We start from the raw sequence: 21143 nt of genomic DNA, 5'->3' as shown, positions 1-21143 counted from the left end.
ATCGTTTCCTGATCGGTCAGGGCATCAAAAGATATGGTGAGAAGGCAGGTGTATGGGCTTGAGTGAGATCTGGGATCAGCCATGGCCTATTTCTTCTCCTGTATCTTATGGTCTTATCCTGAATAGCCTGAGTGTACTAATTCCTTATTGGGTATCACTGCATAAGAGTTCACTATAAAGAAATTGCACAAGGATTTTATTCCACACACCGGGCCTCACAAAGTCAGTGGAGTTTGTTAGAGATGAATGGGGAAACAATGCTCATCTCGGAGGAGATGAATGGAAAGCTTTGTAGTAGGAAACGGAAGAGTAGCTGCTGAGAATGGAGTCAAATAGAGGGGAGTTTTAGCAAGGTGGTTAAATTTAAGCAAAAACTACTTTAAAGCAGTCCATTGTGAGTGAGGACAACTTCCCTTCCCTGAAGGTTCTAAGTGGCGCATAAGGCCAATGTGCAGTTACAAACTCTGTCACGGGTGGATCAGGGTATGCTTGATGGGATGAGCAGGTAAGTAGTATCGAAGGTGCTAACCTCATTCTGCTCTTCACTGGGATTTCATGTAAATCTGATGAAGGGTCTGAGGTACCATCTCTGGTACCCCTTCTCCACTTTAATCAGCCACACATCGGTGATTCCGATGTTAGAGAGGAAGTTACATTTTTTATAAGGATGTGTTGTGAACATCTTTGAACAAAGAGTGTGGCAGAATGGAGAAACCTCAGTCCTTGCATATAGACAGGTACCCAGCTCTTGCATCTTGTGTGCACCAGAGCAAACTGATCACATCACTGTGGTACAGGAAGCTTGTCAGGTTGGGGGAGAAAAGGAATGCAGTGGGATGGTATAGTTAGGTGAATACACACACTAATATACACTTGGTGGCCACTTTATGAATCACAGGAATGGAACCTAGAATCAGAATCGCCGGCATGTGACGTGAAATTTGTGAGCAGTTTGATTTTCTGCTCAGTAGCCCATTCGCTTCAACGTTCGATATGTTGTGCATTCAGAGATCCTTTTCTGCACCCCATGGTTGTAATGCATGGTATTTAAGTTAATGTCAGCTTGAACCAGTCTAACTATTCTCCTCTGACCTCTCTCATTAACAAGGTTTTTCCATCCACAGAACTGCTGCTCACTGGATATTAATAGAATCATCCCAGCATTCCCTTTAACCCAAACATGTCCTTACTTAAGTAATGCCACCAAATATGTACACAGCATCACACACAAAATGGAGGAGGCCATGGATGGACATATTGGAATGGGAATGGGAAGTGGAATTAAAATGGGTGACCACTGGGAGATTCCGCTTGTTCTGGCAGACGGAGTGTAGAAACCTGGCGGCGGTCTTCCAATCTACATCGGGTGTCACAGGAGGCCATACTCTGTATGAGGCCACACTTAGGTTGGAGGAACAACACCTTATATTCCATTTGGGTAGCCTCCAACCTGATGGCATGAATGTCAATTGCACAAACTTCCAGTAATACCTCCCAGCCACCCCCCCACTTCACCATTTCTCATCCACTTTTCCCTCTCTCACCCTATCTCCTTGCCTGCCCTTTGCCTCCCTCTGGTGCTCTCCCATGGCCTTCTGTCACTTTCACTAACCAACTTCCCAGCACTTTACTTCATCCCTCCCCCTCCAGGTTTCACCTACCACTTGGTGTTTCTCTCTCCCTTCTCTCCACCCTTTAAATCTACTCAGCTTTTTTTCTCCAGTCCTGCCAAAGATTTCAGCCCGAAACATCAACTGTACTCTTTTTGATAGATGATGCCTGGCCTGCTGAGTTCCTCCAGCATTTTGTGTGTGTTGCTCAGATTTCCAGCATCTGCAGATCTTCTCGTTTGTGTACACAGCATTCCATCTTAAGGACACAATGGATGCCTTGGGATATCATAGTTCAATATCAACCTGCTGTTCTGGAAGATATTTTCTTGAGGTTCCACTAGTATTGGAAAAGTATCAGAATCAGGTTAAATATCAGCAGCATATGTTGTGAAAATTGTTGAGTATTGGTACTTTCTTAGAGTTGTTTCTGCTTGTCTATCATAACACTTCCAGAAATATAATTGAAATACCGTATAAATGGATTTCTTTGAAACATGGTGAAAATTATATTGTAATAGTGTGAAATCCTTGTCCTTTATGTGCTCAATTCTAATTTTTTATATATGTAATGTTGGAATGAATCAAAACAGAATGTAGAACTAGATTACTTACAGGTGGTCCTATCAATCCTGGGGGACCTTGGATCCCTGGAGCACCATCTTTTCCCTGAAAATATTCATAGATTTGACTATTATCAATATATTTTGTCAGCAGTTGGTCAATACATTGTGTTTGGTTGCATTCTCCTCTTGAGACCAGTATTTTAAATAGGATAAACACAGTTTTTAAAGTTTTCAGAAATGTACTGAACGACCAGCACTGCATGAGTGGCTATACACACAAAATGCTGGAGGAACACAGCAGGTCAGGAGCATCTACTGAGGGAATAAATGATCAATGCTTTGGGCAAGGCCATTCATCAGGACTCTGCTGAGGGTTCCTTTAGTATTTTGAGTGTATATCTAAAGATTTACAGCATCTGCATTTTAGCCTAGGAATCTGTCCATTTGCACCTTTCATCAGCAAACCATGATTTGGAGCCATTTAAATCCTCTTTACTACAGTAACTATTTCAAGTATAAATTGTCGTCAGTGACATGGTACTGAACACTTACAATGTAGTTCACCGGAGCATATCTGTCATTATTTTGACATCATTCATGCAAGTGATTACACCATTAATGTGCACCAAACTGATTGCTGCCCTACTGCCAAAAACTGGAGCAATATTTAGTTCCAGCAAACAAAATGCCGCTTCGGGTCAGTTTATTGATACGAATTAAAGGGTCTGACCTGGGATAGTGATGTGTCTGATTGCCTGAGTTTTTTCTAAATTCCATATTTTGCACTTTATTGCTGGGTGTTATAGTATTTACTGCAGCTTGGCACATCAGAAACTCATTGTATTCTCTACAGAGCGATGAGCCAATCCCTGACAGTTGCGTGAGTGTACTTACAGTTCTGGATTCAAACTACACCATGATGTCTCTGCTGCATTGTTTCTCATTTTGATGACAACCTTTTCTTTAGCTCCCTGGGGTGCCATGGAGATGGCTAGTGAGAGTTCTACTCCCTTTTTCATGTTTGAGCCATGATATTTGAAATAACTTGCTGGATTGCTCACCAGCTGGAGCAGAGGTTAGGAAAATCAGTCCCACTTGCTGATGCAAAGCTGAAGCATTGCTAAAGGAGAAAACAGGTAAACTCAGTAGGCCAACTCCATGAAAATCAATCCCAAGAACCTCTCTGATTGTGAGGCACCATTAAAGTCCTTTCAGTGTAACACCTGATGCTTTATTAAACTTCTTGGAGTATGCAAAGGCTTATCTTAAACTTCCCCAAAACTGGTGTTGCCCTCTTCACTCCATTATAATGTTCTAACGGCCCTTACAATAATTAGTGATGGTGTTACTCCATCTCTAATAGAAGCTGTGAAGAACAATATTAAATTGTAAGCTCTGTGGTTATTATCCCAGTTCCTCAAATGCTGTGCTCTTTCCTTATAGTTGACCTCCTTCTGATGCTGGGATTCCCAAATGAACAGATGGAAGTCAGAGGCATTTTTATTTTGATGACCTAATAAAAAAAAGAGCTGGCACTGATGCCTAATCAATTGAAACAGTTGGGTCAGAAGCAGAAGCTCCAAAACTTAGATCTGTGCAGTCAGGAGCAAGCTGATAACTCCAGGCCTGTAAAGAACGTTTGGAATTTCTAAAAGTTATCTTGTGAAACCCTCCATTTGATGGGTATAAATCACTGTCTAGAACTTGGCAAGATGAATCTGGGGGGAAGGAGATAAACTGGTTGCTCTGAACTAAAGTCTGGCAATAAAAAGGGAACAACTTCTTGTTGCATCTCTCAGTAGATCAATTGACACAATCAGCTGGCATTCCACCCAGGATGTACAAACAAGTTAATTAGACAGAGGTTTATCCAGTATCTATCTAGATAATTCTCAAATGCTTTGAGAGTACCTGTCACTAATTCTTGTTCAAGCAGTGTGTTATAACCATTGCTGGGTGGGTAAAAAAGTTCTTCCTTAGGTCTCTTTAAACCTCTGACCAATCACACTAACAGTATGTTCTTCAGTTTTAGATGCTTCTATTCTGGAGAAAAGTTCCCTACTACTTATGTCCCATCTACCTGTGGAAAAAAATATCACTCAAGGCAGGTGAACTTTGAGTATTCCCTACGATGTATACTTACTTCAATTTTACCAGCACTTCTGATGTCACATTTGGTCAAACACAATCAGAGTGTACATGGGTCAGTCACTGCTGCTTCACCTCTGGAATTCAGCATTTGGGCCATACTTGGACTTAAACTTTAATGACGTCTGGAGCAAAGTTATCATGGGAACATCGTCAATGGGTTTGTTTCTAGAAAATTAGCCTTTCTCGAAAGCAAAGCAATTGGAATGGCTGGTTGATTGTGGCATTCATACTGATAGATGACAATTTACCAACCCCTGAATAGAATGAGACTGTAATATGATCAACAGCATTGCACCATCCTTCAAAGACATAAGAGTTTTATTTGGACCAGCGTATAATGCATAACATTTCTTCTAAACTTCCTTTCATATATTATTCTGAAGCTTAAGTTTACCTTCTCTCCTCGTTGACCTGGTGCACCAGGAGATCCAGGAATACCGTCAGCTCCCTGAAAGGAATATAACAATTTAGCTTAGTTTGTGCCTCCAATACCATTTCCAAAATGGACTGGTTGCTAAATCAAATAGATGTATTTGTGTAGTCCTATTATAATAATGCTTGGCAAGCACTGACATTCAATTTTCAGAAAGAATGGACTAATCCAGGCAAATGACAAATCACAAAAGATGTACAGCAAGCTATATTTATTATAGACCCCCAGGTTATGGCAGGGTTCTGTTCTTGCGAGCTGCTCGCAACCCGAATGGTTCACTGGTTGGAAAGATGGTCTTCAACTGAGTTTGCAGATAGCAGAAGATGACTGCAGCCCTGCAACAGCTGAAAAATCCATACCACCAAGCTCCCAAATGCTCATGCCCATGTATGACTGCACGTAAATTGGGTGTTGGTAAGTTTGGAGGAGCCTGTATAATGTCAGACAACTGTATGTCAACTAATAAGGTTGTCAAGAACAAATAAGTATATTGGTTCAGATGAAAGTCATTTGGCTCCTGATATCTGAAGTGGTCTGATATCTTCACTTTGGCAATTCTGCCAATTGTGCCTTCATTAAACCCAAATAACTTCTAATAAGCATTCTCTCTTTTTATTTATTACCAGCATTTATAGATTTTAACTTCATTAATGCTCTAACATGTTTTTCCAAATGATGCTGATCACCTTGGCAATTTTGCTGTTACTCTCTTGTACTTTGCAAGTTGCATTAATCTCTTGCAATTGTTTTGAGTTAATTTTTTATCACTGCAGTACCACTTTGCATTTTGATACTCTTTAAGTTTGTTGATACTTTAGAGAAGCTTAATAGATGTGGGTTGCTTGTAGAGCATTGACCAACTTCAAAACCTTTTGATCCACCCCCTTTTAACAGAATGAACCAATCTTCACAAATACTGCAATCAAGTTTGGTAATTAATACCCACTTCCTCAAAACCACATCCTCTAATGGATAAAAGGTTAGAACTTTGTACAGGAAATCAAACTCAAGACTAGGCAATTGAGAAGATGCTTGATTTAATTTCTTTGTTTAAATTAAATTGATCACTGAGAGAAATTGTGTTATTTTTCTGCAACGAAAATTTACTGTACATAAACATCATGCACAAAGTTAGACTTACAGCTTGGCCTAGATCACCAGGTGGACCAGGGTACCCTGGTAATCCTGGATTACCCTAAGAAAAGCAAACAAAACATTTTAGCAAAAAAATCAAAAGATATGATAACCTTCAAGTTTAGCCCCCTTGACAAAGTATATAACAGTGGTTGCATATTCTATTACCTTCCTAAATCCAGTTCCACTGAATGGAGCAGGTCCAATCCTATTTAGACTATTTAAGTAATTTACAGACCTAGTTTTCACATGATTCCAGGACTTCCATGATAATAACTTGCCTCTTACCCCCAAGCTCGTAAACCTTGGCTGACCTTCCACCACCCACCAGTCACCCAAATCCTAGCCTATGTGTCATTAATTTCTCAGTCAGAACCATGCAAGTACCTAACATCTATCTGATCATAAACCTTCAGAACACCACCCCGAGCAAAAATTACAAGACTCCTAATTAGGCAAACACTGATCCCCAACCCTAGTCATGTTCCCATCCTTCTCCTTTGCATAATCCACACTTGGTCTTCATGTGCTTTTGAATTCATTAGCTGACTTCCATGTTTAATATGTCTGTACTGGGGTTAACCACATTCATTCAATATCCCTCAGAATGTATGCAATTAATCTGATGTTACTGTGTTTTGCTGATGTTGAGATGGACTTTTAAATGATTACCTGCTTATATTCCACTCCCACTGAAGTGATAGTGAAATAAGAGTAGTTAAAAATACATCATGTTAAGAAGCACAAATCCATTCCTCCATTTAATCTGACTCCCTGATACTTACCTTTTACAACTTTTCAAATCAAATACCTCTCTGTCCAATATCATTTACATCCCTCTGAAGTGGTCATATTACCATATCTTTATGGGCAGTGCAAAGCAGGTTGAAAGGCAGACCTGAATGATGTTATAGTGAAATAATATTGGCCATGGGATCGCAAAGGAAAATAATCATGCTCATAGTTATGCCAATGACTGTTTTAGCCGTAAAAGGAAGGTTTAGATTACTTTGGACAAGAATTGAAAGATGAAAAGTAGAGATTTATTCCTTACTGGCTATTGTAAACACTATAAATAATACAATATAAACACATCAAGCTACATGTCTGAAATTCATAATTTTTAGAGACAATCTACAAAGTGGCACTGTAACAACATACAGGACCTTTACCAAATGGAAGTGAAACACTCAGAACTGTTTTATCATTGAAAGCAAATCACATTACCTGTTCTCCCTTTTCACCAGATGAACCAGGCAAACCACGTTCTCCTTTGCTACCCTAATAGATCGATGCAGAAGAATAATAGAGCATTAGATGCTGAGTGGTCAGGGCATCGAGGGATTAGGTGAGAGGGCAGGTGGATGCAGTTGAATGTGATCCAGGATCAGCCATATTGAAATAGCGGAGTGGAATCGATGTGCTGAATGGCCTAATTCTGCTCCTACATCTTATGATGATGGCAACTCAATAACAGTTCTAACTAGTAAGAGATCAGGGGAAAGAGAAGATAAAGGTTGTTGTTGTTAGTTCAGAATTTCTCCTCAATTGCTGCTAGTGACTGCCATGATTATGAATAGAATAGAGAATGAGCATACCGAAGCTGTTCTTAGGCAATTATGGGCACTGGCCAATGGTAGATGGCTTGTTATATCAGAGGACAAAACTGTGGTTAATTTGTAATTACACTTGGCAGTGCAAGCAATTCTGTTCAGGGAGCAATTAGGTTCCAGTACTAAACAACCTGGTGACCTAGAATTAATTATTTATCAAAGTTCCTGAGTAGAAGAGATTTTTGAAGAATGGAGGTACAAGTATTCTGTGAGGGCAGCCGGGTTATAGAGAATTTATGTTCTTGAACCTACTGTAAATCAGTTAAGAACAGAGGAAATAAAATTAGGGGTAGTCTATTCTGCCATATGTGTCCTCTCTGCTATGTAATAAAATCATGGCTGATCTTTTGTCTCAGTCACCTTCCTGAATTTAACCCTTAACCCTTAATTTCTTTAATATTTAAAACTTTATCAATAAAATGTTAAAATATACTCAGAACTGAGCCTCGTCAACCCTGCTAGTAGAGAATTTCAAAGATTCTCATCCTTGTCCTAATTATGTTTTCTGAGTCTGAGGGCCTTGGTTTTAAGCAATATAATCAAGGGGAATAACATCACAGCATCTACCTATTCTGCTCCATAAGAATTTTGTACATTTCAATGAGATCATCATTTTATCTTGGCGAGTGAGTACAGGCAGTCAAACCCCCATTTCAGATTTGAATCCAATGAATCTTCTGTGCACCCCCCTTTACAAGTATACCTTTCTTTCGGCAGGGTGACCAGACTGGTTCTAAAATCTGATGATAACGAAGACACCATTCCTGTTACTGTCCTGGCTGAAGACTGCTCTAATATATTTTAAGGGCTAGAAGTTTGAGTACGAGTGCACCTGTCAGAGGGAAACTCTGCAAGGCTGTAGATGTGAAGGTCTTGCTCATCTTAATGGCCTGATTCATATGGACTAAATTATAAAAGGCAGGGCATGGACTTGGTTTTGATTTGGATTATTCAACACAGATGCAAAAGAAATCCTGCTCATTAACAGTTCAATGGTTAAAATTGCAATCCATTTATTTAGTATTCCACAAGTAATTCCCAAAATTGTGATACTGAAATCATTATAGAATATGGTAAGTAAATATAGAATTCTGAAAACAGTATTTATTTTCTAGCATGTAAAAAGATCAGATAGAAATTTCTTTGAAGCTATATATAATTAAAAAAAAAATATTTGTGAATGTTTGAAGTGGCCAGTAATCTGATGGATCAAACAATCAAATGTGCTATGCTCAGAGGATAGAAATGTTATCATCCCAGGATATTGGATTGGAACTGAATCCCATAAAAAAGGTAGAAAAGCAATAAGGTTGGACAAGGTATTTCACTAATATGCACATTATATATAAGTAGTTGCTCAAATGGCTTTGCGAAATACTATTCTTGTGTAGTCTTTTCTCTGAGTTCTACTGTATGTACTTTTATCTGCAGTACTCTGGTTTCCACAGAAGTACTATAGAATGAAAAAAAAAGTAGTGGAAGCTTTAATTAATTGGTTAGAACAATGCTGGCATTTTTGGCCTACTATGGTAATGTTAATATGTAGGGAACTTCTGCTTTCCATCACAGGTTCTGAAGTTTTTGCAGACAACAACTTAACTCATTGTGCCAAGGTGGTACTCAATTAGCAAAAGTTTTCTGAGGCCCACATTGAGTAAAGAATCTATTGCTTTGGAAGGATAAATTTTGGCTAAGAACTCTCAAGGAAGAAAGGAAAGAAAGAAATAACTTAATTTAGGTAAGGATTATACAGATATTATCTTACCATTTTTCCTTCTGGACCTTGTGGCCCTGGTGGCCCTGGTAGTCCTTGGTCTCCCTAATAAAAGGAAAGGTTGATGAAAGGCAAACACCAAACCCTCTTTGAAAAGGTATAATTTCAAAATACAATATATAGAGAAGAAAATATGCTACCAAGGATCATAATTATATTTGACTGATCTAGCAACCTTCTTACCATGTTCCTCTATCATTGGTGTTTTAAGAAATACACCCTCTTGAATTGGTTTATGAGCTTTTCATAAATTTAATGTATTATATTTACTATGGTAAACATTGTGCCTATTATCTCTTAAATATAATACTTTTTTAAACTTGGAATTGTGGACATTTGATTCATTTCCCAATCAATTATTTCCTTTCATTTATTTTGCCCTTCATACAGGAAACAAGTCCAACCATCCCAATTTTCTTTGGTGCTTGACTGGATTTGTTTATCTTCTTCACCTCCTTGTCCATTAAGGACTGTCATATCCTTACAACAAATGATCAGCACAAAAAAATGGGTGTCAACACATTTATTTCAATGTACATGAATCCAGAGGTTGGAACTATTTACTTTAAAGAGATATTTTATTTTTATTTTATTCTTCTTCATGAAGCCCTTTCTACTTCACTTACCCTTAATCCAGCTTCTCCGACTTTGCCAGGGAGGCCTGGATGGCCCTTGCTTCCTGGTAATCCAGGGACTCCTGGTAAACCAGGGGGACCTGCTGGACAGCTGGTACACAACTCCTGAAGATGCCAAATTAAAATTATGTTAGAAGGTATTTAGAATTATTACACTGAATAGTAGTTACCAGGCTTGTCCGTCAAATAAAGCAGTGGCTACCAATCCTATGAGGGTTGAAGCTATTGGTAAATTAATTACAGATTCATTTGACAAGAATTTATGTAAAATCTAGAGGTCCTCCTCCAAGCTCTAAAAAAAAACAATTAATTATATCAATAGAAAACTCATAGGCTTTTATAGCCATATTAAATAAGCCAGAGAATTATCATGCCTGACAATGATGAAAGATTTATGGTGACATTTGCTTGATGCATGTTTATGGAAACCCACTTTGTCATCTCTGGAATTTTAGTAAGGGAGGAAATAGTGATTATCATTTTTCACCTAATCAAGCAAGAGATGGAAAAATATGAGATAATAGGATCCCTGAGAGAAATTAAGACTGAAAACCGAAGCAGTATTTGGTTTAACTATTGGAATAAAAACTACAAATATAGGTGTGTAATGCCCATTATGATATTTGCTCAATAAATCTGCTATCTTTACGGGATAATATTCCTGAATCAGACTCTACACATAATTCCGCCCACATTACTCCTGGATGGAAACTGCAAGGTTCTGCCTGTTGCACTACTTCAGGAAGATTCAATCGATCCGTTGGTCATAGTAAAGTCAAAATACATTTGATTTGATGTTGTATATCACTGCAAATGTTAAATGAACTTTTATAATTTTTAAGAGATTTTTTTTAGTCAAACATTTTACTTACTACTGGAGTGTTTGCAAGATTCACTTACTAAAGCACACTGTCAGCTGGATTAACAAGACAATGTACAAGGCTACTATGCTTAAATACATTAAGGAATAGTTTGTAATGGAAAAAATCAATTATATTAAGTTCCATTGTCCAACTCAATTGGTTCATGGAAGACCTTTAGCAATCAGGCAAAATAATTTTAACAAACCCTAACAACTGTGATTTGGAGCCCACATTGATCAGTGTTCCAACTGAGTCTAAATGGCTATGCTCTCTCACTCAGCTGACTAGAATGCTATCAAAACTCTTAAAAACACAGGAAACACATGACATCTGAAATTAAATTCAAAATACACAAACGATCTGCAAATAACTTAACTACGCAGTAAAATGCAGTGAACTCTTATTCATATTATGTCATTAATAAATAATACTGTTTTCTTCTGGAGCTGACTGAACTGGTGAATGTCCCTCTTTAGGTGATTAAGAAGCATTTTGTCAAGAATGTGGTTACTCAGTTACTTACAATGTTTTGAGTGATCAGCACAATAGGCAATTTTTTCAGCTTCTAGTTGCAAATCATAAATCAATTGCTTTCTAATATGCAGTACAGACCCTGCCTGAACAGCTGCCTGAATTCCATTCCTGTTTTCCTTCAGAACTGCAGCCTTCAAATGGCAGGAAATTTGGATTGCTACTATCTTACATAGAAGCAGAATACTGATGTTAATAATACAAATAATCAATTCTCAGAAATATTCACATACATTTATTACCTACGGGGAACAACATTATCCACAATACAATCATAAAACCAGAGTCAATGATATTCACCATTATCTTATTATTAAATCAAGAGTTATTTTTATGGTATCTGTCACAGAATAATATTTAGTCAACCCAATGCAACATCTTAACAAAGCTTGTCAATAACTGAGAACAATAAAGGAGTAACAACAGGAACAGGCAGAATAGTACTGGGAAAGGAAATAAATATTGGTGTATTTTTCAATACTGATATTGAAAAATCAAAGTTTGAGAGCATAGATAGGAAATTGATCATCTAGAATAACAGAAAAAGCAAGAACTTTACCAAATCATGCGTGTGTTTTTTAAATTTCTCTAGCAACTTTTATTTAGAATCACCTGATCCTTTGATACAGGGGAATGTATACTCCAGATAATTTTGTGTCTCTTTTGCCATCTCTGACAACATCCATATGCAGTTTATGACATGGCCAAATCACAGGGAGTGGTTAATTTTGCATTGGCTCAACAGTAATATCCGGAGTTCAAAATAGAACTTTTCCTTCCTGGTGGCCACCTAAGAGGACCACAAACCCACTCACCTTGGCCATGCCTTCTATCTCTCTCCTGGAAATAAGAGGTAATGATGCCTGTAGGTCAGAACATACCATTGCATTATTTTGTCAATAAAACTATTTTACACGCAATGCAGAATATTTCCCTTTATTTTATATTTCCTTTTTTGAGTCAATTTATTCAGGCATTGGATATGGTAAAGTTAGCATCTGTAGTTTAATGGGTAGATGCTATTAAAGTTGCTGGAAGAAGAGATAAAGAAGTGAAAAAGATATGCTGGGCATCAGCCATCAATTTTCATCTTCGGAGCTGTGACTCCAGTCTATCACTCAGCTGAATGCTTAATTCTTAAAATAAAAATGGTGCACTGCACCTCTTTAATCTTTTCAGTCATGGATATGGATATCTTTCACATTTTCAAGCTTACAATATTATAAATCTCTGAATAGGGTTTTACAAGGAGTTTGTGATTTCTACCATTTCTATTGGACAATATGAATTTTAATCAGACACCATATTTATAGTCAAAATAAGTTTATGATGACAAAATACAACTGTGTGCTGAATCAGCATGGCTTCAATGTGGTTCTACAGTGGTTGGACAATGGGCATTTTTGAATTTAATAAAGACCAAGGGAGCATCATCATTTATTTTTTCATGTGGGCCTTCTCAGAGCCAGAACAGACAACTGAGTAGAGGCAATGGAATGCCTAAGTGCTTCCTCTGATCCATATGCAGTGAACTTTGTATTAAGTCCAAATGCAAAAACAGAAGAGCGTATAATGACAGCTACTGTCCATTAGAAATGTCAAAAAGGCTGAGGGGGAAATTTGTCTCAATGACCAAAAGCTCACCATACCTGAGGAAAACAGAGTAAATGCATAAGATAAAGATGTACAAAACAAGAGAGATAAAAGGGCCAATATTAAGAGACAGCAAGAGCGTAAGAGGAAGAGAGAGTAGAGATAATTTTTGGAAAAGGCACAATAGACACAAAATGCAAAGCTAACATACAGGCTTTCCTGGAAGTCCTGGATCTCCCCTAGCACCGGGTAAGCCCTGCAAAACAAACCAGAAACTTTTTCACATACAGAAGTCACTTTTATTCTCAAGAAAATCTAGATATACCAATTCCAAATTATTTCAGGTTATATAAAATTCTTCTGGTGAATGTGGCAAGGTCACAACATAAATTGTATTCTGTAAGTGTCTACTTTAAAAGTTTGGATGTCTTTATTTTCAGGAAACATTCCATCTTCCAATGATCATCAACAACTGTCAGAGGATAAATGAAGGTTTCATTAAATGCCGATTCAAAGTATTTTTCTGAACCGACCCTAGTTTAAATTTTCTTTCTCCCAACTATGAAAGGACATATGGGAATGATTTATTACTTGTTTAGTTGCTGGTGATAACAAGCAGTTAAATTAATCAATATAACTTGTTCCTAAAGCTATCATGGTCTTAGGAAGATAAAAATTACCTCAGTAAAATTAATTTTGGCTTTTGTTGACAACATATAAAGCATAATTTTTTAACTGGCCTTCCACTGAACATCCCTCTGGATTTTCCTTTATTTTCACTTTATTGAGAGGGTGGGATGATATGTGATTTATGCTTACTTTCTAATTTTTTTTCCCTTTCTATTAGCATCTCCAGTTGGATTTCTGTGCACTGCATATTACCCAATGAAACAAAGGATAATCGGCTGCCCTGTTCCTGGCTCTCACTAAGTGCTGCTGAGGAGTTTGCAGTGGGAGGTTGTGATGGCTATACTAATGGCTTGTTTCCATTTGTGTTGGATAATCAGATGTGGATTTTTTTTCAGTAGGGTCAGCAGAACTGATTAATGTTATCGAATCCTTTTTTGTGAAGTTCAGCAAGACTTACATCATTTCCTGGGGGCCCAATTTGGCCTCTGAATCCAGGTGGACCTCGTGGACCCTAGAAATTAAAATAATGCCATGTCAAGAATCATCAAGACACTAATTCAAATCATAATACTGACAAAGTACTGCTGGGTATATTTAAATGCAGCTTTAAAGACTCACATAAAATGACTGTCCATGTACCGTATTTGACTTTCAGGAATGAAACTATTAAGTATGGGTTGTATAGAAGCTAAACAGTGATCTAAATGATAAATGGTTTTACAGGTGCCAGGTGACTTGTCTCCTGTGATAAAAATATTACCTACTGGAAACACTCAGCAGGTCAAGATAATCTTTAGGGAGTGTAACAGAGTTCACATTCCAGAGCATTCAGGATGAAATCCTAACGTCCTGCTGAATGTTTGCAGCAATTTCAGCAACTACAAACATTTCATTTTCATTAACAGGATTACAGGATGTGGCTGTTACAGAATAAATCAGCATTTATTGTACATCATTAATTATCCTTAGAAAGGTGAAGGCAACTACTTCCCTGAACAAATGCAGCTATTGCAGAGAAGGTATACTCACCGTACTCTTCATTGGCATTCAGTCAAATGATAAATGAACAGTCATATCAACATAATAGGACTTGTCAGGGGAAGATCAGATGACAATAAGATACTGGAGCAAAATCAGGCCATTTGGCCCAATGAGTCTACTCTGCCATTTCGTCATGGCTGATCCATTTTCCTTCTCAGCCCCAATCTGCTGTCCCTTCATGCCTTGAATAATCAAGAATCCATCAACCTTTGCCTTAAATATACCCAATGATGGACTCCATGGCCACCTGTGGCAAGGAATTCCACAGAATCACCACCCTGGCTAAAGAAATTCCTCTTCATCTCTGTTCTAAAAGGACGTCCCTCTATTATGAGGCTCTGTCCTCTGCTCTTAAGATACCCCCACCATAGGAAACATCTTCTGCACATCACTGTTTAGTGGCCTTTCAACATTCGATTGGTTTCAATGAGTTCATCTGCATTTTTCTGAATTTTTGTGAGTAGAGGGTCAGAGCCATCAAATGCTCTTCATGTGACAAGCCTTTCAATCCCAGAATCATTTCTGTGAACCTCCTTTGAACCCTGCCCCATCCTTTCTCAGATAAGAGCACAAAATTGCTCAAAATACTCCATGTAAGGCCTCACTAATGCCTTAAAAAGCCTCAACATTACATCCTTGCTTTTACATTCAAGTCCTCTTAAAATGAATGCTAACATTGCATTTGATGTTAATGCAAGGATAATGTAAAATAAACTGGAATTAATGTAGAATTAATGTAAATCAGTGGTTGATGGTACACAGTTCTTTTTAAGCTGCATATCTGTAAGCCTCTATGCTCTATCACATGGAGAAAAACTGGCATACGAATAGTTTTCAAATGGAAAGAAGCCATTAAACCACCAAATCAGTAACAACTTTAATTAAGGACATTTCAGACAGTCCCATGACTCTTCTCTTCTCATAGACCATCAAATTACTTCATTTCACATAGCTAGCCAGCTGTCCATTTGAATACTGTAAGTCAAACATCAACACCCTTGAGAGTGCAATCCAGGCCCCAACCACAGTGGACAAAATAACCTTCATGGCACTCTTAGTCATTTTTCCATTCAGCTTCATTCAGTTTCCTTGGTTCTTGAGCCCACTGACAACTATAAATACCTTTCAATGACTTTAAACATCTCTATGAGATCCCCTTGCAAACTCATCTTTTGCAAGTAGTAAAACCTTTCCTTTCCTAGCAACCTATAAATCCAAATTTTTCCCTGGATTCTTTTTGGGTTTTTTTGCATCATTTCTTTGACCTTTACATTCTTTCTGAAGTGTGGTTCCTAGAAATGGAAACATGCTCCAAGTATATTTAATGCAGTGTTTTATAAATGTTGAACATGATTTTTGTTCTCTTATACTGTATATTTCTGTTTACAAAGGTCAACATGCCAGTATCTGCTGGAGGCACATTATTGTTCCAAGTTATACAGAGTACCAATCAATTGTACAGAAATAGAAAGATGGGTCATCCAAGAGGGTGTTAAATGCACCACCCAGAGTGTAAAGAAGATAATGTCCGTGTTGACTTTTTTGATGTAAACATACAGAAAGGAATCAGGCCATTGGGTCCAGCTTGTCCACACTAACCATTAATCCCACAGATTTCTATGTCTAAACAATTCAAGTGCTCATCAGTTCCTTTGTTGTTGTCAGTGACTCAGCTTCAAACATTCTTTCAGGCAGTGGATTCCAGTACTTACCATTCTCTGGGTGAAAAAGTGTCCCCATCATTACCGATTCCCCTCTCTCTAAATCTATGTCATTTAGTTTTACCTATCTCTGATATGGGGTAAAGTTTCCTAAAGTCTTCCCTATCAATACCTCTCATAATTTTATATATCTTAGTTCATTCCCTCCAGTGAGAACAGACCTTGCTTCTCAAGTCTCTCTTCGTTACAGAACTGCTCCATCCCAGGCAACATTCTAGTGAATCTCCTCTGCACCCTTCCCAGCTCCATCACACCAATTCTATAGCATGGTGCCCAGAACTTTATTTAGTATTCTAAATGAGGTGAGAGCAATGTTTTATAAAGTTAGAACATAAATTCTCTATTTCTGTACTTAATGTTCCAACTAATAAGAATGGTATTGCAGTTGCCTTCCTAATTTTTTAATCTAAATATGTTGCCATTTTCAAGAATCTGTGAATTGGTATTCCAAGTACTTCAACTACATAGTAGTCCCTAAAATCCTACCATTCATGGCCTATGGCAGAGCCTCTTTAGTACTCCCAAATCTATCATCTCTCACCTTGATTATATTCCGACTGCCATTTTCAGACAATTTTGTGACAGAATAATAATCCTCTGCCTAGACATACTTTCCACACTATCAGCAACTCTACCAATCCTTTTGTCATCAGAAAACTTACTAATCATGCTTAATACATCAACATATAAGCATTTCAATTTTTTATTCTATGCATACTATGAATATTTTGAATGAAAATGGAAAAAATCACATATTTTTGATTTTCTTTATTAATTGAAGAATATAATGACATAATGAAAATCTTTCATGTTTCTTAAGCTTTTAAACTTGGATGACATTGGCTTTCAGCTGGCTGACTGTTAATAACAATAATGACTTCCATTTTATGTCATTTATTACAATTTGTAACAGTGTTGTAAATACATTCAACCTCTAAAAAATTTCAAAGTAAGTTGAGATATGTTTATGATTTAGAAAATGTATGGATTATTTTCATTAACACATAATTAATTACAGGGTATTTCACAATTACATTAATATACACTGTTCCTGCTAAGCTTCACGGGTATGTAGCAACAAAGGGTATGTGTGTGGGAGCATTTCGGTTACTGCACTTGCAAAACAATTTAGGGTGCAATAGCCCCAGCACTAATCCTTTTTAGGATGAATATCCAATCAGAAAAACAATTTATTTGTGATTTTTTTTTAAATACCAGAAACAAAAATTCTAACATTGCCCTCTCCTTTTGCCAAGCCAATTTTGGAGCCATTTTGCCAACTTGCTTTGGATTCTAATGACACTAAGCCTTTGAACTACAGGCATTTTTTGAAGGACTTACCAAAAAGTATTGCCCTGTCTTCAGCAATACATTTTGTTACCATTTCAAAGAATTCAATCAAATTGGTCTGAGAGGATCCAACTTTGAAAAGGTTGTAATGACTGTCTCTGATTAATCCCTCTCTTTCTAAGTGATCACTAATCCTCTCCCTCACCCTGTATCCTCCCTACCAGCGACGTTAGGCTCTCAGGTCTATAGTTACCATGCTTTTCCCTGCTGTGCTTCTTGAAAAGGAGGATAATGTTTGCAGACCACCAGTTACCTGTTACCTCATATGTCCAGCTAAGGTTTAAAGATCTCAGCCAGAGTCCCAGTAATCTGTTTCCTTGCCGCTGTAGAAGCCTGAAATAAATCAATCCTGTCATGGGGATTTATACACCTTAAAGTCTGCTAAGGCATCAAGTAACTTCTTTTTCTTTATGGAGACATCCAACTACAAACTCTATTTTCTTTGTGATTACCGTTAAAATGTATTCTCTTATGACTTCACCTATTACCTAAATGAAACTGCTCTTCTTTCAATTTAAGAGCTTCTCTATACTTTTCCACATCCACTTTAAAAATACACAGAGCTATGGTCACTATCTTCAAAATGAATAATACTTCCACTTGACCTGATATTCCACAGGATAATGTCCAGCAATGCTCCTTCCCTCAAAGATGTAACTATATACTGCTTTGAAGAGCTCTCCTGTTGACACATCAAAAACTCTGCCCCCTCTGTATATTGAACTTTACAGAACAGGAATTTTTTAGAGGTTGAATGTCTATGCTGACCATGGTGCCAACTTAAGCCATTTATGCTAAGGCATGCCTAGTTAATATTTGGGGGCTGAAATCCCCCTGTACAATCACCTTTTTTTGTTGTACCTCTGGGATATTTGCCTACATATCATATCTGTTGGAAGGTCTGTAATACATCTCCAGAAAAGGAACAACAATATTTTTATTTCAAATCTCTATCTGTACAGTCACATTTTAGGAGCCTTCTAAGACATCCTCTCTCAGTACTGAAATAACACAATCTTTAACTCACAGTGCACTGTCTTATCCACTTCTGCAACCTCCTCTGCATAACCTGAAATGTCTATATACTGGGATACTGAGTTGCTGTGATGGGAACAACAGATTGGCCCCAACCCCCTTAGTAATTAAATCTTGAACTCAAATCCACTTTGCTGGTTCTACTCCTTGTATCAAAACAGATGCAATTTAATTTTGAGTTCCATTATTGTATAGTTATTCATTATTCTGCAGACTGGACTTACTATTTTTCATCGACTTGATTGTATCTCTGTCTCAACAACTACTCTGAATCTCCTTCCCCTGCTAATTCATTTCAACTTTTCCCTTACAGCACTAACCAGGAAGAAATGAACAAAATCAAAGTGTACAATCCAGCAAAATCTTGGTATTTAAGCATTAAGTGTGATAATTTAACAAAGCAGTCCATTGCACAATTGAATCTTCACATGAATTAACATAATGTTTTGTCATACCGGATGACCTCGTTCACCCTGTGGTCCTGCAGAGCCCTGGACAAGAAGAAAGAAAATCACAATGTTATTAGGGTTTTTCCTAACATATAAAGCTGGTTATTTTTCATGAACTCTACTCTCCATTCAGTGATGAATAATCAGGAATGACCAAAGGGCCAATAAGAAACCATGATTGTTAATGAAACACCATTGTTCAACATTTTAGGGTTTTTTTTTATTTTCTTGCATTTGGCACTCTCAGGTTCAATTTGTATTTTTTTTTTTAAACTATGTAACTAACATCTTTTTTAGCAACATGACAACCAGACAATAATTGCATTCAGAAGATTAGAGTGTTTAGGCATTTGTTGGTATGATACTTAAAAATTAAAATTCTGGTACTAACAATTAGTGAAATAATTCAGTCATAGAAGAAGTGATTGTGACATCAACAAATTTGCATGAAGGCAAATAATTTGCAATGATAAAATCCACAGGTCATGAAAGGGACAAAATAAATAGAGGAAGCAGTTCAAATAAATTCATTCCAAATCTTAAAGTCAGATGAGTTTCATCATCCTCCTTACCCTCTGCCTTTGGTGAGTAATGTATGGTGGCAGAGCAACACTTAGTGAAATGAAGAGGTCAGGCAGCCTTTTTGAAAATGTCACTATATTGTCAAGTCTGAGTAAAAAGTCATGATGGATGCTTTCTGTGGAGGACATTAAATTTATTACTGTTCACAAATTGTTTTGTAATTGGTTTGAGAGTTTACTGACAAGGAATTATTCCAAGCTAGATTTTAACAAGTGTAACTACTGCCTTGATATTTCACGAGTACATAAACATTATGATCCAAATGCAAATTTGCCAGAAAAGCATTTTATCTCCACACAGTCTCTTGTTAAAAATGCAGTGTTTGTGTCTGTCCCTTTATTCTGGTGTATGTTCATTGATGGAGATTAATGTGTTGATCTTCTGTTCTTGGAAACCTTAAATCATTTTACATGGAGCCAGGGAGAGGGCTAAAGCAGAATGGCAGTGAACAAGCACATAAAGTGAGTTATTAATGAAGGAATAATATTAATAAATAGTTTGCCTTATGAAACAAAGAGAAGAACATTAGCATTCTTTCAGAGTCATGTGTTCATAGTGCCTCTTCTAGATGTAAGCAAGCTCTGATCATATTGTTATCCACAAGTGATGAAAGCATTGTGTCACGATGACAGCAAATGATAAAATGTTATTTCAACAATTACTTGGCATTTTGAGAAATATGAAGATAACAGTAAAATATGATGATCCATAAACTTAATACAACATTTTCAAAGTAACGAAGATAATTATGCTATGCTAATAATTGGAGAGCAGGATGTGAAACCTGATTTATTGGCCAGGAAAGTGACCCATGGAATCAACCATGCTCGGAGTGGATACTTCAAACATTCCAAAGGAAGCTTGCAGTCAAGTGCAATAAATGAGATCAATAGATTGAGTGAATTCATAATTTTTTGTATCATTTCCTGAATGTCAGACATAAGCATATGTTCATAGGGGAGATTTAAGACTGGTTTGTATCCAATGTAAGATGACACTTTGCACCAACTGTTGCATTGAGAATTATGAGCTTCAGTAAAGAATATCCTTTTCTTAACTCTTCTTGTGCATTTATGTAGGTGGCAACACACAAAAATAAAACAAATTTTACATTTTTCCTGGGTCTCAGTTCCTTCAGTCAGGGGCTTGACCTATACTTACAGGCCTATTGAGTAAAATTGCTGAAATTATCTCAAATTTACACCGACATGATGCTATCCTGCATCATTTGGGATGGAGTTGAGACAGAATACATAGAAACCTGTTTCCTTTTATCAAATGTGCTGATGGAGTAGAGGAACCAATGCTTCTAAAAATCAGCATATAAAAATTAAATTTCTGTTACCTTAAAAGCCAAAACACAACATATCTTTAATTACTTGACTTATGTTTGTTTCCTAAAGACAGTACTTTTGACAATTTATCATTTAAC

The 21143-nt window shown here is 37.2% G+C and overlaps 1 protein-coding gene across 4 annotated transcripts in view; it reads right to left on the bottom strand.

The window, feature by feature from the left end:
* col22a1 (collagen, type XXII, alpha 1) overlaps nt 1–21143 on the bottom strand; it is a 272437-nt gene that overhangs the window by 30210 nt on the left and 221084 nt on the right. For 3 of the 4 annotated variants that reach the window (XM_073048247.1, XM_073048274.1, XM_073048255.1), the window contains 10 exons: nt 19136–19171; nt 13991–14044; nt 13115–13159; nt 12126–12173; nt 9908–10021; nt 9273–9326; nt 7122–7175; nt 5902–5955; nt 4722–4775; nt 2226–2279 (listed from right to left, as the gene is read on the bottom strand). In XM_073048247.1, coding sequence (XP_072904348.1) covers nt 2226–2279; nt 4722–4775; nt 5902–5955; nt 7122–7175; nt 9273–9326; nt 9908–10021; nt 12126–12173; nt 13115–13159; nt 13991–14044; nt 19136–19171 — 567 coding nt within the window. The remainder of the gene's footprint in view (nt 1–2225; nt 2280–4721; nt 4776–5901; nt 5956–7121; nt 7176–9272; nt 9327–9907; nt 10022–12125; nt 12174–13114; nt 13160–13990; nt 14045–19135; nt 19172–21143) is intronic. The other variant, XM_073048265.1, reaches the window with a different exon arrangement.

The sequence above is a fragment of the Hemitrygon akajei genome, chromosome 1, assembly GCF_048418815.1.
Source record: "Hemitrygon akajei chromosome 1, sHemAka1.3, whole genome shotgun sequence".
Classification (NCBI taxonomy): Eukaryota; Metazoa; Chordata; class Chondrichthyes; order Myliobatiformes; family Dasyatidae; genus Hemitrygon; species Hemitrygon akajei.
This window is presented reverse-complemented; position numbering and strand designations above follow the sequence as displayed.